General features: G+C 36.9%; 1 protein-coding gene across 10 annotated transcripts in view; it reads left to right on the top strand.

Annotated features, from left to right (window-relative positions):
• PTPRM (protein tyrosine phosphatase receptor type M) overlaps positions 1–24807 on the top strand; it is a 465329-nt gene that overhangs the window by 359198 nt on the left and 81324 nt on the right. For 4 of the 10 annotated variants that reach the window (XM_032181296.1, XM_032181295.1, XM_032181291.1 and 1 more), the window contains 5 exons: positions 7380–7531; positions 10061–10135; positions 10361–10387; positions 14577–14588; positions 15347–15534. In XM_032181296.1, the coding sequence (XP_032037187.1) occupies positions 7380–7531; positions 10061–10135; positions 10361–10387; positions 14577–14588; positions 15347–15534 (454 nt within the window). The remainder of the gene's footprint in view (positions 1–7379; positions 7532–10060; positions 10136–10360; positions 10388–14576; positions 14589–15346; positions 15535–24807) is intronic. The other 6 variants (XM_032181293.1, XM_032181290.1, XM_032181298.1 and 3 more) reach the window with 3 other exon arrangements.

Raw genomic sequence — 24807 nt, 5'->3', positions numbered from 1 at the left:
AAGCTTTGTCATCACTTAATGCTAATGAACCAGTCTACTTGCAACAAGAATGTGCAGAATGACCATTAAAGCTCTGATACGCTATGAGAAAAAAAAAAAATTAAAACTTTTTGTTTATGCTCATATAAAACAAAACCATTTTTCCTAACTTCCAACTTCACTAAAAAGTTCGTACTCTTTTTGCACTCAAGTCTTTTAACTCTGTAAGATAAATGACTCCCCCCACCTTTTATTCATTGTCCTTTCCCCTCCCTCTCTAGCCAGTTCTGTCAGTACTGGGAGGCTTTTTTGTCTCCCAATACTAATTTTGATGTTATTTAAAGTACTTTTATGTCACTGCGGCAAAATGAAAGCCACAGTGAATGAAAGGGGGGAAAATGAAACACTATGGTATCAGGTACACTGTTTTCCAAATTCTAGAAATATCACAGCATTTTTTTAAAAAATCATTCATTTTTCTTTATCAGAGAAGGCAAGAGCGAGTAGAAGTGAAATGAATAATGTTACCACTTGATCTTACACAGGAAATTGATAACAAAAACAAAGAGAAAGCACCTAAAAGACATTGTAATAAGCCACCTGTTTGTTAAGTCAGGCAAAAGGACATGTGCACCCTGGGCTATTGTCAAATATTCACAATCTGTGCTACAATCTTCCATACTGTTGCATCTTTGCTTTCTTGTGACGCCAATGCAAAATATATGTTGGATTTCTTAGGGTAAAGGATAATTTTATAACCTAATACTAGGAGAACCTCAGCAAGGAACAACACTATGCAGCAGGGTCCTGCCTATCTTTTTTTCAGTTTAATTTTCTTGAGAAATACTTTCCCTGTGGTTGTTCCCTAGAAATGCTAGTTCCCTGAAGTGGGGACATCTTGTAAAGCATTTTATTAACTGTTCGCTAGTTCTTGCTGCAAAATTTAGTGCCTTTATAAATACTTCCCCTAACTTTATTTCCTGTCTGATAGAGTGTACACAGTGTAATGGCACTGTGAAATTGCCTTTCTGAGCATTCTACATTTCAGTATAAAGCATGTAAATGTGAAATTTAACAACAGAAGTTTGCTATGAGCAGAACTTCACTATCACTGATGCCACGCTATTTCTATTTTGCATCCTCACTTGATTTCAATAGCTTGATATTTATGTCTCCACCTATACAAGGGAGATGGAAGGGGGTCCGTTCAGACTGTTGGTGTTTTGATAAGAACTGTAAAGCAGAATAGAAGTACTTATTACTTCCGGTGAAAGTGGTTGAATATGGCCTAAAAAAATTTTACCATTTTGGTTGAATTGGATTAGATACTTAGGTTTCTAAAACTTGTTTTCTGAGAGGATCTGATAACAATAAGAAGTAACATGAAGAATACAGATGAGGAGTTGGAGACTTGAGGTATGTCCTAAAAGGATATCTTAAATGTAGAAAGCAGCATTTTTAATTTCCTAATATAGATTAGAACTATACACAGTGTTACAAAACGTGTCTTGTTGAAAAACAGAAGCAATAGGCTAAATATGAACTCCATTTTACAGACGTAATTCGCATAAATTTTTGTGATGTATGTTTTTGTGTCTGCCTTAGAGAACCTCTTTCCTGAAGACGGGAAACAATCACAGTTACTGACAAGGGTTATTTTATTGTTGAAGGAAAAAAAATAGTGCAACAGAAAAAGAAGTGCAACATAATATATAAAAATCTATTAAAATACAATAAACAAGAATTAAGTCAGTTACTTTCCCTGAATTCTTATATGCTATTTGTGGAGAGCTTTTATTAGAAGATATTTTCAGACTGGGTGTCCCTGAATCAGTGATGCTCTTTAGATGATTTCAAATTAAAACATTTTTTCCCAAAATAATTGTCTTCTTTCAGCATATCACAAACAGCCAAAATAGATGGGCAAATTTCAGTTCTGCTTAGGATAACATAAGTAGCCTAAACAGTGTAAAAAGGTGAGGAATTCTAAGTGTTAGGAAGGCAAATAAAGCATTTACATTGTTTTTTGCATAGTCTCCTCAAGGAGTTGCCCTGAGATTGGCAGAACAAGGAGTTTTTTGCCAATCAAAAGCAAATTCAAAGCAATATTGCATTGAATTTTGGATTAAAAGTCCACCAGACTTAACATCACATCTGTGTCAGTGGCCAGCAAAAAATCATTAGAAACATGTATGAACAGAGCAATTATAAAGTAATGCATTCTCTGTCCTCAGGCCTTAATAAATTTTTCTTTTTTTTTTTTAAATAGTTTTGCTATCTCCAGAGCACTGTGGTGATGTGTTTCATAATTATTTTTTTTTTGTGCGTGGAAGTATTTACTTTTGTATTTAAAAAAAAAAATAAATCTGTATACCTTCCTTTTATGGTTCTTACATCGTCAAGAAATAGTGTTTAGGTTTTCATTGCATACTTTCTCCATGCTTCTCATGTTTTTTTAGACTTTTATTGTATTCCCAGTTGAACTACCTCTATTTTAAAATGAAGACTCCTTATCTATACAAGGACTACCATTCTTCTGGTAGGATCTGTTCCTTTGATCTTCCTATCAGCTCTGTCTATATTTTCTAGTTCAAGAAGATCTTTTTTTTGGATAGGCACATGCAGAACTGCTGGTAGTTCCGTTTCTTTATTCCTTTGCTTGAACGAAAGAAGACATACTGATCTAAAAATGGGGGCACCACTCAGTCTGAAATTGGAAAGAAGGAAGTGTGTGTTTTGCTTGATTCAAATAAATATGTTTTCCTCACTTTTCCTAAATTAAGATGGTAGGCTCATTTCTCTCAGAGCTTGAGCTGGTTCTGGTTATCAGCCCCAGTCACACATGCACACACTTTTTTTTCCATTTCTTCTTTTTACTGTTCTTATGTTTATCTAACTATGACAGTGGCCAATTGTGTTGCATGCTTTGTGCCTAGTGCTTTATAAACACAGACAAAAGGCAATCTACGTACCAAAGAGATTTTTATTTAAGTCAAGGCAAAAGAGAGAAAATGGATACAGGTAAATAGATGGAAAATGAACCCAACAGAGTTCTGATAATGTAGCAGCAGTTATTTTAGGGGAGGCATTACAGAGAAGGAGGACTTTGAGAGAGGTGTAGGGTCAGACTTGTAGAGGTTTAACAGGGAGACCTCAACAGGAAGGGACGGTACAGGGGAAGATGGAGCATATGAGAATTTCACAGTGGCTGTTAAAATAGGGACAGATTGTGACAAAGCCTTTAGCTTATTATTCTCCCAGGCTGATTTTATTTTTACAGAACAGAACAAATGATACCTAAAGTCTCACACAAGGTATTCCTGGGAGCCTGCATGGTTGTTTGCTCTGCATTTTACACTGTTGTTACCACCATACCAGTTTAAAAAGGGTCACTTATTTCTTATGCCTTAAAAATACCACCAGTTCCTAGCTAATCTTCAAATTGTTCTGAGTATCAGGTTCCTCTTTTATCGAGACTGCTATAGGATATTCTTTTTCTTCATATAGTGATTATAACACTGTTTGTGTGAAAACCTAATCATTTTTAGTTTCCTTCTATAGAGAATTTTGTACTAGGTAATCATCATGGGAGCTTCCATCTGTTTTGCTTTTCCCTTTGGTTGTAACACTCTCTTCCTTTAAGAAGGAGGGAACATCAGAGAGTAGCTATGAAGTATCTTTTCCATGAGCCAAGGTGATCAAATATTTAAGTCTTTTTTTTCCCTCGCCCGCCCCCCCCAAAAAAAAAAAATATATATATATATATATATATATTTCAGATCTAAGAGTGAGAATGGAGATGATAATATGAAGTACCATGGTTTTATGTATTTCTGACATTTTATATAGCTATATAGCTAGAGCTTCCCAGGGATCAAGAGATCCAAGGAATGGATGAGTTGCAGATTGTAGCACTAAGCGATACTGGAAAATTGCAGATGTAAAAAAAATGTTACGTTCAGCTAAAGTTTACTTGAGTAAGTCCAGTGGGTATTTCTGTTCACAGTGCAAAAGTCTGGCTGGTGTCTCTCTCTTCATGTAGCAGTTGTTTCAGATCTGAACTTTTCCCACAAGACCTATTTCCAGAATTAGATTCAGATTCAGAAGTACTATACAGTTGTTACTGCCATAAAAACAACCTGCTATAGCTTGATTATGGGACCAAAACCAAAAATGAAGGAAATGAGAAAATGTCTGTAATTTCTTAACAAAAATTATCCGATATTGTAAAATCTGAGCTTCATGTTGTTGGTGTAATAAGCAAGAACTCTGGGTTTCCTTGGGAAAGATACAATTGTCACTGTAAAACAAAGGATGATGCCTGGTAACAGCAGGTTCTTGAGATGTGTACCCTACAGAACATGTAATTTTTTGGAATCACACTGAGTGGCTGGTGTAATGTATTTCACCATATTGTGAATTTTCAGATAGGGATCGGTATCACTATAATGATACCCAGGACAATTGTCCTAGTAACTTTTCTTTAAAAAAAATCTTAAGGAAGAGTTGTTGCCTGTTCAGTAGTACATTGTTCACATGCAAGAAATTTTGGAGGAAATGCTGGGCTTGATAACAAGTATGTTTTGTGAATAGAGATATCACTCACGGGTTCACTGATGGACAAAGAAAGGTCATTATACACTGCATTTTGGCTTCTAGATACTACGTAGTATCTAGATAGCAAATCAGGTTGGTAACTGGTTAAAGAGAACCTGATGACTTTGGTTCTGGTGCTGAATTATCCTAAGTGTTTTCCTATGATCTTCACAGCCATGAAATACAGTTAAGTACAGTATGTGGCTTACGTGTGAAGTTTCAGTGACCATACTGTGTATGTCAGCCACAGCTGGCCACTGTTCAGGTTTTGGATTCACAACCCAGCTGATGGACTTCCATTAAGTTGTTCATGCATTAGGAGATACGTCTCAAAATAGACTCACCTCAGATTCTACTGTATTGCTTATTCATTATGATTAGAAATGAAGGAGGGGCAGATGGAGGAGACAAAACCACAAAATAGTACTTGAGTGACATTTTACTGTCTCTGATAAGCAAGAGTTCAGACTACGTTATCTAGTGGTCCTTCAGAGCTTATGAATTGTGAAGTAATAAGGAACTAGTTTTGCTGTCAATGTAAACTAGTATAGATCAGAAAGGTACTTTTAATTTTCTTCCATTTAAACTCATTAAATTAAATTAAAATTCATAAATGAAACCCTTGTTTAGCACAAGTCATTTTTTTCTGTCTACCACTGATATTCCAAATGAGACAATCATGAGTTAAACTTCACCTACAGGAAGGATGTGAATTGTTATCATTTATTATCTCAACAACAGCCGTACACTCTTCCTTAGCTGGACTTTAGGATTATCATTAGTGAATTTTGAAATCCCTAATAATGAGCGTTGAGGTTTTGTCGCACATCTAAATGTTTAGTGTAGGATTGAGTCTCACAAGTGGCTGCCATTCGACTGACCATAAGAGCACTCCAGCTCTCCTTTTCAACATCAGTCACAGTCTAAAGTGTGTTCATGGTGGCTCAAGCTAATGCAGGTGACTTCTAGGCTGGGATTAGCAAAACCACTACTTATTATTGTAGTTACTATAATAGTTTTTTAAGGTAGAATACTTTAATCACTTTCAGTCATGGATGCTTGCCCTGATGAATGGAGTTGTAATCCAGCAGCATATTGAGGACCAGATGTGACCCTTAATACTTTCGTGTGCAATTACCTAATACTTTTGTATGCAATGATCCTGCGCTTGTAATTACTACTATTAACAGGGAGACTTTAGTTTCAAAGTCTTTTAGCTATGGACTAAGATACTGTTGAGCTTGGTACTTTATAGGTACAGAACGCAACTGTGGCCCCTGCCCCAAAAGCTTATTATCCAGGTGTGAGGTAGGAGATAGCAGCTAGACAGATGGAGAGCATAGGAAGGCTGTGATGCAATATTGGTCTGCATTGCAGGCGGTATTATATCAGTACTTTGGCAAGTATGGCAAGTACTTAAGCAGGTTTGAAGCAGAATAGTGAGCTTTCCGTAGGGATGTTTATAGAAAGCTCTTCCCATGTAGTACTACTGTCAACGTGAGACAAACACACGTGCTTGTTGTATACTAGTGGAGGCTAGTATATTTTTTTGTGTGGTGGAAATAGTTTTTTCATATTGAATAAGAGCTAACAAAGAGAAGGGCTTTGAGAGTACAGTTGGTTATGCTTGGTGCAGTAGACCTCAAGAACTGGAAGGAAACATAGACAAGATAATGAGTGTCTGGTAGCTTTGGTTGAAGATATTTAAAAGACTTTTCCAGCAGATGGATATGAGCTAGTTGATTATGTTTTTCACAGAGAAAAAGTTACTGAACTAAGATATAAGAAAATCAAAGTCTCTGGAGCAGTTGTTTCTGTGAAAAATCCATACTTTGAAGATGCTATACAGAAGGAATTTGGAAAACTGTACTGAAGTCTGTAGGCAAGGACTTGGAGAAAAGCTTGGTCTGAAACAGAGTCACAAGCCAGGGAAACAAGCCAAATGGATATAAGATCCATCACCAGGATCACAGATGTCCCACAGGATTTGATGGAAGAATCAGGAGTGCTGTCTCAGACCTGTTATTGTGTGATGGTATTTAAGCACAATTAGATCTGGGGGAGGCTGGGTGAGATTTTAGTTTAGATAGGTCTTTAACAGACAGATCTGGAAAAGAGAAGTATATGTGTCCAAAGCACTTTTGTAGTTTAATGACTCCCTATGATTTTATCAGAACCAAGATCTTGTCTCTGACAGATCATTCCTGCTCAGAAGCAACTAACTCTTGTTCCTAATCCCACTGAAATCAAGACAAGAGTGACAGAAAATCATCTTTAGAAATGCAAGTCGGTTTGAAATGTCGCTTGCGCGAAGTATGTAAGGGATCAAACACAGAGTATGATGTACAGCAGTTAGCTGTATTACGTGTTGTCTCAGTGAAACAGCTCCAGGTGTTTCCACGCATGTGAAGTGGAAATTGTTACTGAATTGTCAGTCCCAGTGAGATCTTGTCTCCTATCATTTTTATTTATGTATTTAAACAGATGTAGTCACTGATACAGTAGCTCACAGCACCTTTGTATCTGAGTATTACACTTTAATTCAATGGTGCTCGCCAAGGATTAAGGTGCTGTTCACCGTAAGTCAGGGCATTGGCTACTAGCCCTAGACTGTCAGATGCTGTTTAAAGATGCAAGTGTGAAATCAATTATGTTTTCAGAAAACTAGGAATAATTGCAAATATGTTAATAATATGCTTACAAACTATAATACTGGTCTAAACAACATGAAGACTGTGTTTGCTGACTGGATTTTGTTGTGTGTTTGTTTTTTTTTTTCTTTTTCTCAACATTCATTTCTTAAGAAAATTGGCTAAAAAGCGGAAAGAGACATTGAGTAGTACACGGCAGGAAATGACAGTGATGGTGAATTCAATGGATAAAAGCTACACTGAGCAAGGCACCAACTGTGATGAAGCTTTCTCTTTCATGGACACGCACAATCTAAATGGGAGATGTAAGTCTTTTCTTTTCTTTTTCTCTTCTTTTTTTTTTTTTTTTTTTGAAGGTGGAAGAAAGGTGCAAATGGTTTTTAAAATATTCCTCATTACTCAGTCATGGAAAATCCATGGAACCCAGACTCTCCCACTGTGCAACACATTACAGTGTGTATTCGAATGAGCAAGACAGTCAGATATCAAGAATAGACTTCTTTAAAAATAATAAGGATAATTGAGCTTTTTTTTTTGTCCATCCTTTTCTTCTGCAGAAGAGCAAAGACATTACTGAAACAGCTGTAGTTTTACCTTTCTTCAATTTCTATTATGTTAAAAATGTTATATCCCTCATGCTATCCCATGTCCTTCAAATGCTTTCCCTGCTCACTTTTTTTTTTTTTTTAGGCAAAATTTATTTTTGAGTGTCATAACTTAATAATGGTGATCCAATTGTCTTATTATTTCCAATTCTAGAGGATGCTTTTTCTGTTGCTTGTGCAAAGGAAGAACTCAGCTGAATTATCTGCAATTTCGTAAGAGATTGTTGAAAATTCTGAGTCTTCTTGGATCTACCCTGAAAATAAATAGAATTTGGGATTTTTTTTTTTCTGTATTAGAATTTTAGTCAAGGACTTACACCTGTCTGGAGGTTAGCAGTGACCAAAGACAAGGACTGCAGTAGTTTTTAGAGCTGTTAAAAAGAGTAGAAAAAGAATGACTACATTTGCAAAACATTTTATTTTTTGTAGCACAAAACATTCTATTTTTTCTTGTATACTGATGGTTTTTAACATCTTCAGAATTTATCAAAGATTGAATTTTGTTTCAAGTACTGACAGTATGTGAGGCCCAACTCCCACTCCTTAATAATAAGCTTAAGAACTTATCTTTGACGAGTTCAGTTGTACAAACACTCCGTGAGGTTTATACAGTGAGACTTCTCTCAGCAGCATTAGGCTCAGAATTTGCAATGTTAATCTGCATTTGTGTTACTTTTGAAATTGTTCAGAAAATATCTTTCAAAATCTGACTTGCCATTCTGGTGAGAATATTCCATTGCAGTTAATGGGATCTCTTGTGAAGAGATCAAGAGGTTTGACTTCATTTTCTGTCCTCACGGTGTAGTCTTCCAATGGTGTTATTGAATGGTCACAATAACCAAAGAAGCTTCAATGAGTTCTTGTGACTACATGCTCTCTTCATGTAAACAAACTTAAATCAATTTGACATTCTTGGCTTGTCAAATATTTTACACCAATTGAGGGCTAGAACCTCTAATTCAGACTTTCCATAATAAATGTGGTCAACAGAAGAATAGGTTTGAGAGTCTTTAGGAAAAATTTGTGCATAAGACCTTGTTATCAAGAGACTTAAGGCGTCCCTACTTTCTATAAAAGTTTACTAACCTGGCTGCATTCTGTATCTAGACAGTTTTATTAGCTGCAGCAACCCTGACATCAGCTAGTCTCTACATCCGCACCCAAAAGGAATAGCATGCTGTCCTTTCCATCCAGTGACTCAGGAGACATAATAAAAGGAAAGCAGTCTCAGATATATTCACTTTTGGAATAAATGATACCATCTGGCATCATTTAAACCAGTTTCCATATAACTCCATCTTAATAAGGGGTGGCCCTAGAAGATCAACAGCAAAAAAAGCAGATTAAAGCTAGCAGGAGTAATCTCGCTGCTTCTCATCCAGCAGATTCTGTCTTCCTTAATTCTGCTTGTTTCCCAAATTCCTGTTAGTCTGCTTATAGGTATCCAGAATAAACTTGAATTTATTGATCTGTGTAAATATCATCAAGCAAACCAACCACAACTAAGGTTGAGTTTGAAAAAACTTTACTTAAAAGCCTTTAATGAGTTTTTGGGTGAACATCTCACCCAAAGATAAGGTTAATTCTCTCCTGTTAAATGTATCTGTGCTTACCATAGTAATTCATGTGATCTATGTATACCAGGGAATTAACTGAATTTAATTTGTTTCATTGTGTTTTGCTTTTATAAATGATTAAATCATTAAATACCAAGCCAGCATTGGTGTATGTATCACAGCCTGAAAACCATTGTTAAACAAAGAGTGATATTCAGGGCATAATAGTATCTGTGTACACATTATCCACCTGTCTGAACAAATTGAAAAACAATAGAGGAAAAAAGAACTACAGTAGAATATTTACATACAGTATTTATTGTATTATTAGGTAAACTTAGTAATGATCAAAGCTTCTGTCAAAAGCACCTGTTGGCACCATGATGTCTTTATTAAAGCACCAGTGTTCAGTCTAATCTTGTGATTCAAGAAGTGTATTTGTCATCCCTGATCAAAATGCTTTATCTGACAACATATCTTTTTAGGGAATTGATCAAATTCAATGAGCCATTTTATTCACTAGACATACCTGCTTTTCCCTAGGTCCTGATTCCAGTGCAACAAACATAACAGTATAGACCCTAAACCAAGTTGATCACACATGCCGTGTCACTCAGCTTAAATAGCCACATATCACTTTGCTGTCTCTAACTCGCTCTGTTTCTTTTTTCAGCTGTATCTTCACCATCTTCATTTACAATGAAAACTAACACATTGAGCACAACGGTGCCTAACTCTTATTACCCAGGTAACCAATTTTTTTTCTTGGTTTCAACTCTATGGAGACTTTTTCATAACAAAAGCATATGTAATTACGTTATTATACTCCTTTCCATGGAAATTTAATAAATATTACATGTAACCAGTTGCTTACAGTAGCTTTCTAAAAGAAAACTCAGGAACATTTATCAATCATTTACTGTTCTCTCTCTTTTTACCTTTTCTGCATTGACCTGCTTATGATGTATGACAGATCCATTTGTGCCAACTGCAATTTTAGGTGAGAACATTTCCCTTTATCAAAGTTTATTGCTGAAGTAATTTAGAAAGTCACAGTTCTCGGGATACAGACAATAGTACTCAAAAAGCTGTAGTTTTATGCTCAAGGGAGGGATGGTAGGCTTGTCTACACTGAGAGTACTAAAGACGGTTATCAGGCTTGATTTCTACTGTCATAGTGCAAGTCAGAGGAGAAAAAAGAGAAATAATTTTAACAAGTGGATTTGCGAGGAAATGTTTATGCATGTATTTGGAGTGACACAAAAGAATTTGATTATCGCAGCAATTGAAATACTTTCCCTCATTTTTTTTTCCATTTTTTTTCTCAGAACTGAAGATGTAACTTCTTAAAAATAACATTTTGTTTCATAATTAGACTATTCATGATATAGAAAATGAGACAAAATACAGTTTTGGCCATCCTACCAGCTATCATTTCTTCTCACAATGCCACAGTTTGTGACATGATTGTCAAAGAGAAGTTTCAGAGGAGAAATGGTATTTTGAACAGCAAAATGATAGCATGACACTTACAGTAACGCAGTTTATTATGTATTAGGTGTCACAGGAATGAAATGAAATAGTAGAACTATAGGTTAAAAACATACATTTAAAGTATACAGCATTTCCACTGGGAATTTAGAAAAACCTGGTGTTGCCCAATATCAGAAAGAAAGGGGTTGCTGCATAGTAATAAAACTGTAAACATGAAGCACTATTGCATTTTCAGTGCTTAAGTAATCAACTTGTATTTATTTACGCTTCCCATACTAACTTTAAACAGATTAGCAAGATATTTTAAAGTACTAAAGCAAAATACAACGATGTGTTTTAGCAAGAATTCAAACTCCAGCGTTAAACCTCTCTATTTACTCTGTTTAATATGATAGATGTTTTTACAACAAGTATTTTTCCCTCTTCTCTTCCTTCAAATTACTGAAAAATATAAAACTAATAACTAACTCTAAACTAATTCTTTTCTTTAAACCACAAATAAAACAGGCTTAAGTAAAAGTAGAGTGAAGCATATAAGAGGTAGAAGTTTAGGAAGATGATTTTTGAAAACTTGTTATTGTAAAAGAAGATTTAGCAAAGTGCATTTCAGTGTTTTAACTTTGAGAAGGAACCTGTGCATTTTTATACATTATGTAAATCTGGGAGAAGGTAATGGTAGTGACTGTAACAATGTAATAATCTGCATGCAAATGAAATTTGCAGTGCCTTTTAACTGCCTGAGATGTTAGATATTTTTGTGTGCTTTAGCATTCATTCAACGCTTCATCCAGTAGATGTTCTGACCTTGTGGGTGGGCAGGGGAAAAAGTACTATTATCAGGAGAAAAACTTCGAGATTTCTTATCTGGATTATTACATTTTTCTCTGATAGGTTTTTTGTTTTGTTTGTTTTGGTTTTTTTGGTTTGGTTTGGTTTTGGTTTTCAATTCTTTGCCCTGTAGTAATTATAGTAAAAATATTTGTTAGCTTTTTTTTCACAAGAAATAATCTCTAAGCAAGCAGTTCAGATAGCAGACAAACACACACTGAAAAAATGCTTATATATGTTTTTACATATACTAAATTTGTAAAATTTTGATTTAGCTTGATATATATTTTATGGTCTAATACAGAAGCCTGCACTCAGAAAACCTTCCAGTTATTTCATTGTAGAAAATTAATATTTTTGTTACCTTACATGTTAAAAGCTTAGTACCCTTTTATGAGTGATGTCCTACTCAGGCAGGGTTTATCACCCCTAAGGTGTTTATAACTGCATTGGGATACTGTTTTATCTCAGGTAAATCAAATTAGGTATTGTTGAGTCAGTTGAGGAATATGGCTATTAACAAAAGTGCTCAGTTTCTACTGTAGTTAATACCTGCTCTTGCTGGTTTTTTAGGCTGCAGGGTCAAGCATGTGGTTAGAATTAAATATACCTTTCAATGTGACCTCCTTGGAAGGGTACAGGTCTGGTGAATGGCTGAATTCAGTTTTCAAAGCTAGAAACTGCTAGAAAGTCCACAACACACTTACCATTTCCAAGTTTCTGTATAGCAAGATCTTTGGACTATTCGTGCATATTATAAACTTCACCAATTAAAAAAAATAAAAAAAATATATTAATAATTAATGGTAAACTCTTTAACTGGTGCAGAGTGCAACAATCTTACTTCTCAGTTTCAGATATGAGGAAAATTTCATATGCTTGAGGAAAAACTTTCATGCTTTTACTAATAACCTAAATGAAAGTTTGAGAGCTCAAAAAAAGCATTACATAACAACCATTAAATTTATAGTTGGTGTAGGTCATAAGCATAGGTCATGTTTGTCAAGTACCAGTCATATGTATTTCTAAAAATGGAGAAATAAGAGTGGCATCTCAGAGAACAGGGCTGAGTTTGCCTTCAATGCCCTAAGTTCATACAATTGATAAAAATATATAAGTTGTTTTGAAAGTTGTACAAGTGTTGTACAACTGTATGGGAATCAGTAAGTAGAAAGTAGAAGAACTGCAATTGTAGGAGTATTTAAGATGGAGACTCTTCCCATTCCATACGAGCACTGCATCTGGAAGAGCTCACCATTTGAAAAAAAGTGGAAATGCTGAAAAGCTGATGCTACAGTGCTCAAAAGCAATCCAAAAAAACTATGGATTCATAATGAAAAATAAAAAAAATTAAAAAAAAAAAAGGCATAAAAGCACTTAAAACAACTTAAAAGATCACTCCCAAAGAAAATAAATAGAATTAATGCAGCTATAAGCGATAAAGAAATGGAGAGACGAACATAAACAAATCTAAACAAAGGAGCTCATGGGAAATAAATTTGTAAGGATTAAACTGCTGCTTTCATAGGACAAGACCAGGCTGTCTGGTAATTTTGTGTTCATCATAGTTACTAACAGTTTGTGTTAGAGCTTCTCTAGTTTGGGAGGAAAAAAAAAAAAAAAAGAAAAAAGGCAAACTAACTTTCTAACCTGCTTCTAAAATAGAAATAAGCCACTCAAAAATCATGATCAGCTTATCAACTTCCTACACTCTTTTTGTCTTTTGTGTCTTAGCCACCTTGTAGTTTTCAGGTGCCATTTCAACAGCAACATACTGTACCTACACTTGTATACCACGTTCCATGCCATGCATCCCAAGGTGCTTTGCAGTACGATTTTATCACACATTAGACAAAAGTTGTCAAATTTTATGACTAAATGATGAATCTGTTTTCCTCTGGATTGAATCAGGTTAGCAAACAAGCAGGAAAAGTAGTGAAATATGCATACTCATACCCATAAATTGTTCTCTATTATTTTTGGTTTAGATTTAAATGCACAGTTCACACTGACTGCATGCTTACTGAGGACCAGATTTCATACATCTTGGTATCAGTATCAATTGACAGACCCTGAAATCAGTCTTGAAATACAAGCTTTGTGGCGTTAACATCTATTTTCAGTTCAGTTGTATAACTAAAACCAGAATCTCACCTTGAATGAGATGTGGTAGTATTTTTGTTATGCATAAGAGAATCTGGGATCTTTTCATACAGAAAATCTGAGGAACTTTCTGTTATAATTTATTTAACTTACAAATGTGAACATATTTTTAGTGCTTCCTTTTCATATGTTATTTTTTACTTTTTTTTTTTTTAATAAATATATTCTTTTTGTAAACCCCTTGTTACAGTTAGAATGCTACCATTGAGGAGTAGTTTGGCAAAGTCAAAGCACTACATTTACAATTTCAGTTAAAAATCAAAAACTCTTTGAGATACGCAAAACTATTATTTGGGTAAAAAGAAAAAGTATTTTTGATGATAATTTGACCTCAGAATTTGGGTTGTTTTTTTTTTCTCTTGTCAAGTCTGAACTAATCTTAAGAACTCCATCTAAATAGGAAGAAATTGATACTGCTTCCTTAGGTAGAGTGCACTTTCACATCTGTCCATTTATTGCTAAGTATAAGTTTTGATCTCAGTTACATCTGTGTGAATTGACTCATGGTAAGATACCTTGGTATCAGTACGGTTGATTTATACAGTGAAACGGAGATCAAAATCTGATTCATTTAGGAAATCACACTGTAAAGACTAAATTACAAACATAAAATTACCTGTAATTATTAATGTAGTACTGTTGCTTATGCCCTGTTTCCTTTTTCTCCTCCTCTTTTTTTCTCCTGATATGTATCTTCTTAAAAGTGCCAATCAATGGTAAGTTGCCCACTTGCCCCATGGAAGAGATGTGGAGGGTTGGGAGAGTACGTGTCTCATAAAAATTTTAACCAACCCACTGGGTTCTCTTGTTTGTTGGCCTGCATGTCAGTTGGCATATAACATCTCATGCCTAATGTGATGGCTCATGATATACCGTGGTCCTAAAGCATGTTCAACAGCCAGTCAAGACATTTTCCCTGATACGATGATCCTTTGCATTTGTCCTCTTGTAGTTTGTCTCCAAATGTTGTATCAGATCTACATTTCCATTGCAGTCCTAGCTTGATGAAACCATAAGCCATTTTGTGCATCTTTTTATTTTGCTCACTCCAAACATTTGCTCTAAATTTGCAGTGTAAAATATTGCAGTTAACTAATCTAAGACTACAAGTCCTCTTTTGTTCTGTAGGACTTGTTGAAGTTTCAGAGTGAAACTTCTACGTAGCTTAGAACCAAATGCCTAATCTAAAACTCATTTATGATCAGCTAGCATTATTTAAAGCAATATTATAGTTCGGACTGCTCTGCAATGCTTCCATTGTAGAACCATGGAATTTGCCTCATTCCAATCAGTCTTGCAATTTCCCTGTGTAAACTGCTCCATGGATTTACTGTTCTTCTGGCATTTAGCCTTCACAGACAGAAGCAATGTTGATGGTGTCAGATTTCTGCCATTCCTCTAGAAATCTGTGTAATTTGTATTTTTGTTAATAAGTGAAAATGAGCCAGTACATTATGAGATACTCTTTTCCTAGATGAAACCCATACGATGGTCAGTGACACAAGCAGCCTGGTTCAGTCCCATACGTACAAGAAGCGAGATCCTGTGGATGTTCCCTACCAGACCGGACAGCTTCATCCAGCCATCCGTGTAGCTGACTTGCTACAGCACATCACCCAAATGAAGTGTGCAGAAGGCTATGGATTTAAAGAGGAGTATGAAGTAAGTGTCAGGTCTAATGATCTGATTATTATGTCTTCTGCACTGTCGGCTTTATCTGTCTGGTACCTGTACCACTGAACAGGTGAGAAATAATTACTCAACCCAGAACAGGAGAACAGGAGAAATAATTACTCAATCCAGTAAGCCAGCTGCTGTGAGAGGGAAGATACTGAATGGAAAGAATCACGTCTATAGTGAGCAACGTTTCTGATAGAAACAAGGCAGGGTGATGAGAGAGAAGTAAAACCTTTCTTGGAAATCTCTGCCTAATTCTAATTGCCTAAAGGTGTATATTGAAAAAGCAGGCCTACTAGTTTTCTCCTGGAACTTGCCATACGTTTTCTTCTGCTACTGTCTAATCAGAGTTGCTCTGTGATAGTTCAGATATCGAGTTTCACAAGCAGTATTTCTCACAGTATGTAAGAATGTACATGATATAATGTACATGATGTACACGATGAATGGTATTCATCATGATAAGGAAGTACACAAATATTCAGAGAATATTCACAGGTGCTATAATGTGTATTCTGTGCTTCTGTGCTGCCTGAACCTTTTTCTCACTGTCTGGAGAGCCAAACAGTGAGATCTGGTTCTCCACATCTCTTTTTCTATTTTTTTTGTTTGTTTTGTTTTGTGTTTTTTTTTTCTTTTGTTTTGCTTTGTTGATTCAGCTCCTGTTTCTTCATTTCATGCTACAGAATCTGTTTCTCCCTGTTACTATGTATGTTTTAAATGTCATGACCACTATATCCTGGCAAAGACTGCAGGAATACAACATCATTGCACTTCAGATCCAGTCTTACTTGTGAGATGAGTCAGTTTGTATAGGAAAAAGGCAAAACACAAGCAGACCTTGCTGTAATGCCCAAAATTTTTGGTAATATACCTGCCTTCAAAAGTTTAGTTATGTTGAAGAGTTTCAAGAGCATACCATTCCTCATCCAAATCACATTTCTGATTGGGTAGATAATGACAGGACAAAGGGGAATGGTCTTAAAGAGAACAGATTTAGATTAGGCATTACGAAGAAATTCTTCACTCAGAGGCTGGCAAGGCACTGGCACAGGTTGCCCAGAGAAGCTGTGCATGCCCCATCCCTGGAGGTGTTCAAGGCCGGGTTGGATGGGGCCTTGGCCTGCCTGATCTAGTGGGTGGCATCCCTGCCCATGGCAGGGTGTTGGAACTAGGTGATCTTTAAGGTTCTTTCCAACCCAAGCCATTCTGTGATTCTGTGATCTCAGCCTGGGTTCCTTGTGTAGTGTGAGTGTGGTTTTGAGACCCTTTGAAATCTGACAGGTCTGTTATTTTAATTGCTAGGGCATAAAAATGAATGTAATTTGTCCACTCTTCTCTGTATTTTAGCTCAGAGCTTAAGGAAGTTATTCATATAAATGGTTCCCATATGCACAAATAGGATATAATGGTTATAACGAGTAGAGTTTCCCCCAAGATTAGAGTTGAGTAGATTTGAACCCAAGAAACAAGTAACATAAAAATATTATTTCACAGAGGAAAAATACATAAGATTGATCCACAGGGTTGGACTACATATAATGAAAATTGTCATAGGAGTGTGTGAGAATTTGTGAAATAATTTTTGATTGCTCAGGTACGAAGTTGCAATGCATAACAACTTAGAGAGTCTGATCTGTAGGCATATTTGAAGCTGTCACCTCAAAACAGTCTGATAACTTTTAATAGTTTATATGGACTGTGATCCAAAATGATACCACCAGTCTGGAAAATGATTATAATTGTTCCCTGTGCTGTCGTTCAGGAAATGAATAGTGACCACCAGCAGCCCACCCCACTGTTCCCAGGGGCAGGTTACACCTGACAGAGGCTGCATCTATCTCTATGTAGTAGTGTCCATTTGTCTATAGAGAGACCTGTCCAAACTGCACTGCATCTCCAACCCACTACCCAGTCCTAAATTTTCTTTCCTTGGAAACGAGGATGTGAGAAATCAGAGGAACAGATGTAAATGGCTCTTGCTGTGATGTGACTATGGCATAGCCAGCAAGAAGCAGAGTGATACAGATGTGATTTTAACTCTGTCTTCTCAAAGGAGAAGCCAGGAAAAAAGATGCCTTCTCATTCTTTCATCTGATAGAAAGAGAAGGGAGGAGGACAACCAGCAGAAGTCATTTAAATTACTTTCACCCTGCAAGCAACGTTTCCTCTTTTGGGCAGGCACAGATATGCACTGCCCTAGAGACTCAAGATACCATGCTGAAGTTTTGAAGGCAGGAGCTCATGTATTCACTTCATGAGTCCTTCAAGATGAAGTCATTATTAATACATTGCTGAGTTTTTACAAGCATGCCTATTGCTTCCTCTTTGCAAGAAATGTTTTTTGGGGGGAGTTTGTTGTGCTTTTTCATGGCAACTTCATGTTATAAAAACTGCTTAAATATGTAATCGTTTAAATTGATGTTTATATAGTATTATACTTTCTAAGCCCATGCTTCAGGCCCTTTCCAAAGTCACTTATGACATTTTTTTTTCCTCTCAAATGTAGAAAACAATTAATTCCCAGAAGGAGCTAATCACTTGTCAACTTTCATTTGTGCTGCTGACTTAAACAAGTTTGTTCCTTTGAGTTTTTTATGACACTGTTATTTAAAAATGATGGAATTGAAAACTCTTGTATTTGGAAGGGATTTGCTCATCAGCCAAAGCCTTTTATATCAGCATTAAGCCTAGAGGAAAGCTACAATTAATTTCTTTAAAAAAGAAGAGTGTAAAATGGAATTTATAATGCAACCAATGACATGGCTTTTTAAACGAGTGGATCAAATGATGCTGCAGAGAAACAGTTTCCAGGAAAATCACTTAATTTTGAGCTTATCAAGCTGAGGAATGGCATCCCATTACAGACAGTAGGTATAGTCATGACTAATGACAGTAGCTTCAATACATTAGGGTGCAGTGTGTTAGTAAAGGAAGGGGGTCTTAAAATATTGTAGCTGCATTTGAAAAAGTCCACTTTGTATAGGGAAATCATTTATAATCAATGTGAACCATAACAAGCTGTATATTTGAGGTTTTTCTCTGCTGCACTACTGCAGTACTCCTTTTTTTCTCCATATGCAGTAGAAAACTGCCCAGTATGTTCTTGCACTGCTACATTTGAGAATCTCTGTTTTTGCTGCTGTCAGACTGATACTGTCCTCCTTACAAGGTTGAACTAGTCAACAGAAGGACTTTTTCCATATAAATTATCAGAAAGATAACTGTCCAGGTGAAAAGGAAGGAACAGTTTGGCAGGGGATTTGTTTTGAATGAAGTCTCATAGATGATTTTTGCTCTAACAAGACGGCAGGATTATATGGTCTCAGCAGGGAAAGGGTTTGAATCGGGAGAAATTCACACAGGATTCACTCTGAAAATAAATCTGTTGAACTGATCAGAAAGTGAAGTAGCACACTACCCACTAGCAGCACTTCAGAGGAGTGAAAGGATACGGTGAACTCAGTGTCATGCATAGTTATAAGTGCTTTAAAATAAAACTTCATAATTAGGACCACGGTTCACAATAATTAGGGCAACAGTTCACCATCTAAGCACATCTATGTAGTTTTAAGTCCTGTTAGCTTCATACGTGAGTTTTCAGAGTAACATAACAGACACAAAGGAAAAGGGTTGGAAATTCATCTTTAGGCAATGGCAGGCTGGTACTTAATCAGTCGCTGCTCGACTCTGCACTATGATTGCCCACTTGAGATGCAGAGTGCCCTCAGGTCCCAGTGTACAGAGAGGCTCGAGAGAACACAGCGCTTGGCAGAACGATGCCCTTTTGTTCTCCTTCTGGAAGGAGCTGAGACACTTTGGCTCTCAGCAGTGAAGAGGTTGTGCCTGAATATTAGCAGGGAAGCATCCCACAGCCCAGTCCTGCTCCTGCTGTGGCGTTGTGGAGATTCCTGTTCCCTAGAGCAGGATCAGGCCCCGAACCTTGGCCGCAATGGTGCAGCTTTGGATTTTGTGTCCAGCTGTTTCTGTAGAGCAAGAGCAAATACAGGCATGTCCTCACCAGCACACCGCTAACAAGTACACCACCCATTTTCCCATGTGTTTCTCAGGTGTGGAAGTAGCATGAACACTTTTCTGTCAGCTGTGGACTCAAATGCAGGCCTTCATTTATGGCCTGGTGGAGTGTGAATGATTGAAGGGGATTGCACAGAAATCCTTAAACTCTGGGAAATTTCCACACAGCTAGTCTACAGTAGATCTTTAAAATCCTTTCTATCCCCTGCCAGACCCTTTAGAAAGGAAAGGTTTTGGCTTAGCTCCAGAAGTGTTAGATTGACAGAGTATCGTTGTCCTGATTTCAACGCCTCCCCCCACTAATTGTGCATTATTTTAGCTGCTCCCTACTTCTAGAGCATGAAGGCTTTTACTCATCATGGAGAAGACACTTTCCTTATCTCCTTTCTGCATTACAGAAACAAAACAAATAGGAAAGGAGGATGAAAGTGGTCTCTACAGTTGATTGCTTTTTCGTCCTTACACCTGCCGCCTTTTTAGACTTTGTATTTTCACAGGGCTTTACACTGTATCCTTTCAGAAAGATAGCTATCTGTCAGAAGGCCTTAAACACATTGCTGCAAGAAGTGAATTCAACTCCTTCCTAAGCAGTTGGAGTAGGCTACTGGAGACCAGAAGGGCTTAGCACACGGCTAGGGTAGAAATAGAGACATTCATCAAACCTATTGTTTTAAATAAGATTTATTTTAAAACCTATTTCTGGATCTTTCAATCAGCAAAAAAATATTGTGCCTATTCAGTGTAAATTGGTTCTTTGCCAAATTAAGCTCTGTTGACATAAGACAGTCTCAAATCGATTTCGGAGTGTCCACACAAGAGCCTGGACTGGTTTAGCTGAATTGATTTAAAAACACACCTTTAATTAAACCAGTGCAACTTTGTGTAGATAAAGCCTCGCAAAATCAATTCCACATTATGTTCCATGACAGGGACTTCTGAGCTCCCATTACTTCAAAAACAGAGGTTCCTTTGAAAAGCCAGGATTTGCAAAGGGTATCCTTCTCAGATCAGCCTTGCTTACTGTCACTAACAGCAGTGTGTCGATAACAGAGTTTAAAGAAGGCTCCTTCGTGTAGCTTTAACCTTAAAGCATTTCCCCCCACTGTCTCTTCTCCTTCCTTCTCTTCCCTTCCTGTCGCACATCTTCTTTCTCAAAGTTTTGTGGCAGTTCAGCTGTTTCAGTCAAGAAACAATTTGACACTGGTATCATTAAACGCGTACTGTTCTGAATTTTGTGGCGTTATGTGCTGTCAAAATTCACTGTGCAGATTGTGCCCCTTTTATGCTGCATGGTCTCCACTCTGAGGGGTTGCACCAATGTAACTGTATTAATCTCTAAACCACTGCAGTTAAACAGACAGATACCTGTGTGGATACAAGCTCAGAGGGCATATCAAGGTCAGGAACATGAAATATATAATCTAATATATGTTAAACAATTCATTTTCTTTTAGCGCTTCTTAACACCTATTATAGATGGGTAGCAGTATTTTAAAACAGGTTACCTGGTCATAGTCACTGATCAGTTTTACCTTGGGGGACTGTGGTCAAAGGTGATCACAAAAAATGGATAATTGAAGAGGATTTGGAGGTGAGTTTTGAGAATAATGGATGATATGAAAGAAATCCTGTCTTCATAGCAACATATTCATTGAAATGGAACTTCAAAAGACGCACAGGTAGATGTGATGACTGTCAATAAAAGCAAAGAGTTTTTCACTCAGTGTGTTGCTGGTCAGTGAAATATCTGGAATAATAAGAAAACAGCCTTAAAAACAGGAAACAAAATAAGAAATAAAAAAAAAGCTCTCCAAAAACAGCATAAATATTGGTGTTTGGGAACAGAAAATATTTCAGGCAAGTTTTTCATGAAGGAAGGTTTCCCCATAGTTACCCACTTAAGATTTTGCTTTCTTTAGACAGACCACTGTTAGATAAATGTCTGACATAAGACAGAAACCTGATAGTTTCCTTTTTTTTTTTTTTTTTTTCCTGTCATTCAAATGCACAACAGACTTGAATACTGTCACTCCCACCCATTCTTCTGCAGCTTTTCTTTCTTTTTGGTTCCAGCTAAAAGACAAATGCCATGCCACATGGAACTTGCAAGTCCTTTGCTTCTGGGGCCCTGTTCTGAAATCTTGGGAATAGTAGGAGAAATTAGTGTTTTGCTGATGTTAGGTTGATATTGCTACTGAGAAAACCCAGTTGGTGCTGTTTGTTCCACGTGTGTTCATTGAGCCTGCATTCGGCCTGTTTCTCCTCCAACCTGTACATTTTTATCATGCCTTTTCCCTGATTTTATTTGATATTCTGCAACACCAGCTGAGGCAGTCAATACCAAAATCAGTGCAGGTTATTTTCTATCCTGCAAGACACAAAGTACAAAGAAAGCAAAAAGGCTCTGGAACATTGGGTGGGAATGGGGGCATTAGTACACAGTTGAAATACATGAAGGACATCATCTGTGTCCTTCAGAGCTGGGAGAAAGGTAACTGTTAGTTTCTCTTTCCTTTGTCTTTCTGTTTTTGTAATAATGAGAAAAGTCATCAGAAACTGGAAACCTAATAGAAATCAAAACATAAGTAAAATAGTGGGAATTTGTCCTGTGAAAATGGTGCGGAAAATTGTTGGAAATATTCATCTGTAGTGATAATTACTATTATTTTTTGTGAAGTCTCATCTGTTTAGATGGGGCTGAGAACAATCACCTGAACGCCCAGTGACATCTTTAATACCAGGAAGTTGCAGTGGTGTGATTATAGGCCACACAAGTATTCTCTCCCATGCACAATGAAGGATAACCACAGCTTATGGTGATACAAAGGTTTTTATGTGAGATGGGTATTCTCTTATCAAATGACTGTGTTCAGAACACCCTAGGTATTTCAGATTGTCACAGGATCTGCAGCAGCTTTCTATGAATCTCATGTAACTTGTTCCTGCATGAGTTCCAGACTCGTGGACCTTGGAAGCCTCAGCACTGGAGAGATCACACATAGGGATGTCAAATGCAATAGTAAAACCGAGAAGCCACCATGTCCTCAAACCATGTTTTGGTTTGGAAATACTAAGATACTTCAGATCAACACCCAACTGTTGAAATAAAGTCATCCCAAACCAGAAGCAACGTTTGCTAATAAATAATTTGCATAGTTAGTGACTCAGCTTCCCAGTGCATGCAATATTCCTTTAACTCATTAACAAAGGTCACAACAGTTCAGTTGTTGATCTGCAGGAATCAACTGATAACAATTTTAGCTGGATGGCAGCTGATAAGAGTTTGTTTCAGTTCAGAGGCACCTTCATTTTGCATGAATATGTTGGTTTCTAAGCCATTTTTATGTGATTTTTAATCTATCCTTAATAGCTGTGAATTTCTGCTTTTTAACAAATTTTGAATGTATGAAAAGTGCTCTCATAGTACTTAGTATCACTCACATAGCACTGCCTTCCTGTGCTGCAGTATGGCTCACTGCACAGTGATCAAGGTGTCCCAGGAGTTTCTAAATCTCGCTGTTCTCCCACTCTTCCTAAATGCCTTCTCCTCCAGTTCAAATAGATGTGCACGTATATGCAGAAGCAGCTTTCTGGTTTGTTTTTGTTTAAGCAGGCTTAATTAGAATTTATTCTTACCACAGATTATAGATTTAGGCAGGTCGTGGCTTCATTACAAAGGCTTTAGGGTTTTATCTGTTTGAATAATAAAATTGCAGAGGAGTATGTACTAGAATGCTTCCATATCCTTAGGATTACTTTCAGTGCGGTGTAGGCGGCTGTTTGCTCATGCTGTGACATGGCTGGTTTTTGGTACCAATTACTCTGTGAGTTACTTGGGTGTGGACCTCTGTTTTTCCTCTCCTTACTAGCCCAAGCACTGAACTGTGTTATATGATCTCAGGCAGCCAAGCTGCCTAACAAGAACAAGGATACCTATTTCATCCCAGTGTTTTTCTCTGTGTGGTTCTACCAGAGTCTTGTACGTAACGTATAGTTTAGGATGTGTCCAAATAAAAGTTTAGTAGCTTTTAAGTGCATCTTTCATAATGATTGCACCCCTTTAGGCAATGACAGTTAAAACAAGGCACTAATAACTGAATGCAACTTGGTTTTATGTAGGAGCTCTGGCAGCTATTTTAATAGCAGTCTCTGCCCCTGCTGAGTCTGGTGGTCCTGGTGCATGCGATGGTAATCACATAATGAACAAATTCAAACACTATCAATAAAAAACAGGGTGTATCTGGTCAATGTATTGGTAGTGAAGATGCCCTGGGACTCTCGTCCATGTTTAGGTGTTTCCTTTCATGTGTCAATATAGCTGGCCTCAACATCAAACAATGATTCAAAGCACGATAAACACCTCTGATGCTATTCCTGATCCTTAATGGGTGAGTCTACTTAAGTATTTAAAATGCAACCATTTTAGCTGTTGCATGCAGTTTTGTCGATGTGCCTCTTGTCCTTCATTATCACATGGCAATAAACTTTAAATCTAATTTAGAAGGATTTTTTAGTTGTTGTTTGCTTTTTAGTAGTTTTTTCCCCATCTTCAGTCCAGTTGCCACAGCAGCCTTTCAAAACTTATTTTACTTTTGCACCCCTTTTCCCTGACCTTTGACTCCCTCATTAGGATCCTATATTCTCTGCAGGCATTGCAGGATCTTGCTCAATTTCTTCTGGCAAGATTTGTAGGCATGTGTAGTGCCAAATTGGAGCAATAAAAGAAATAGCTTCCAAGTTTTGCTGACTGTTGTCAACTTGGCAGCAAGCAGAACTTTTGAAATCCAGTATCCACATCTGATAACTCCAAGTAATTAACACAGGGGTTATGCTTTTTTTTTTAATGGAAAGAATCAACATTTTCCATTGTGCTGCTTCCTCGTGTGTTTTGGATGTATGCAGATGCATATGTTTATTCTTCTAATAACCCCAGCGCTTGCACATCACTCCACTAATTTAGCATGTAAAATCTGTCACATCGTTATTCTCCAGCCTGCCTCATCTTCTTCCCCTTTGGCAGCCACAGATTGAGAAACTGTCCAGCTGTACTAAGCAGACTTCTCAGAATATATTTTGCTTTGGTTGTCTGTTAGGCAAGTCATTTTTACTGCATGATCTTGATACTATGCTTTTGCTAGTATCAAATCTATGCTGTGTACCTTTTCAAATTAGGGTTTAGTTTCAGATTTAGCCAATCTATGCACCATTATGGATTATTGAACA

This window comes from Aythya fuligula, chromosome 2, assembly GCF_009819795.1.
Source record: "Aythya fuligula isolate bAytFul2 chromosome 2, bAytFul2.pri, whole genome shotgun sequence".
In the NCBI taxonomy this organism is placed as follows: Eukaryota; Metazoa; Chordata; class Aves; order Anseriformes; family Anatidae; genus Aythya; species Aythya fuligula.
This window is presented reverse-complemented; position numbering and strand designations above follow the sequence as displayed.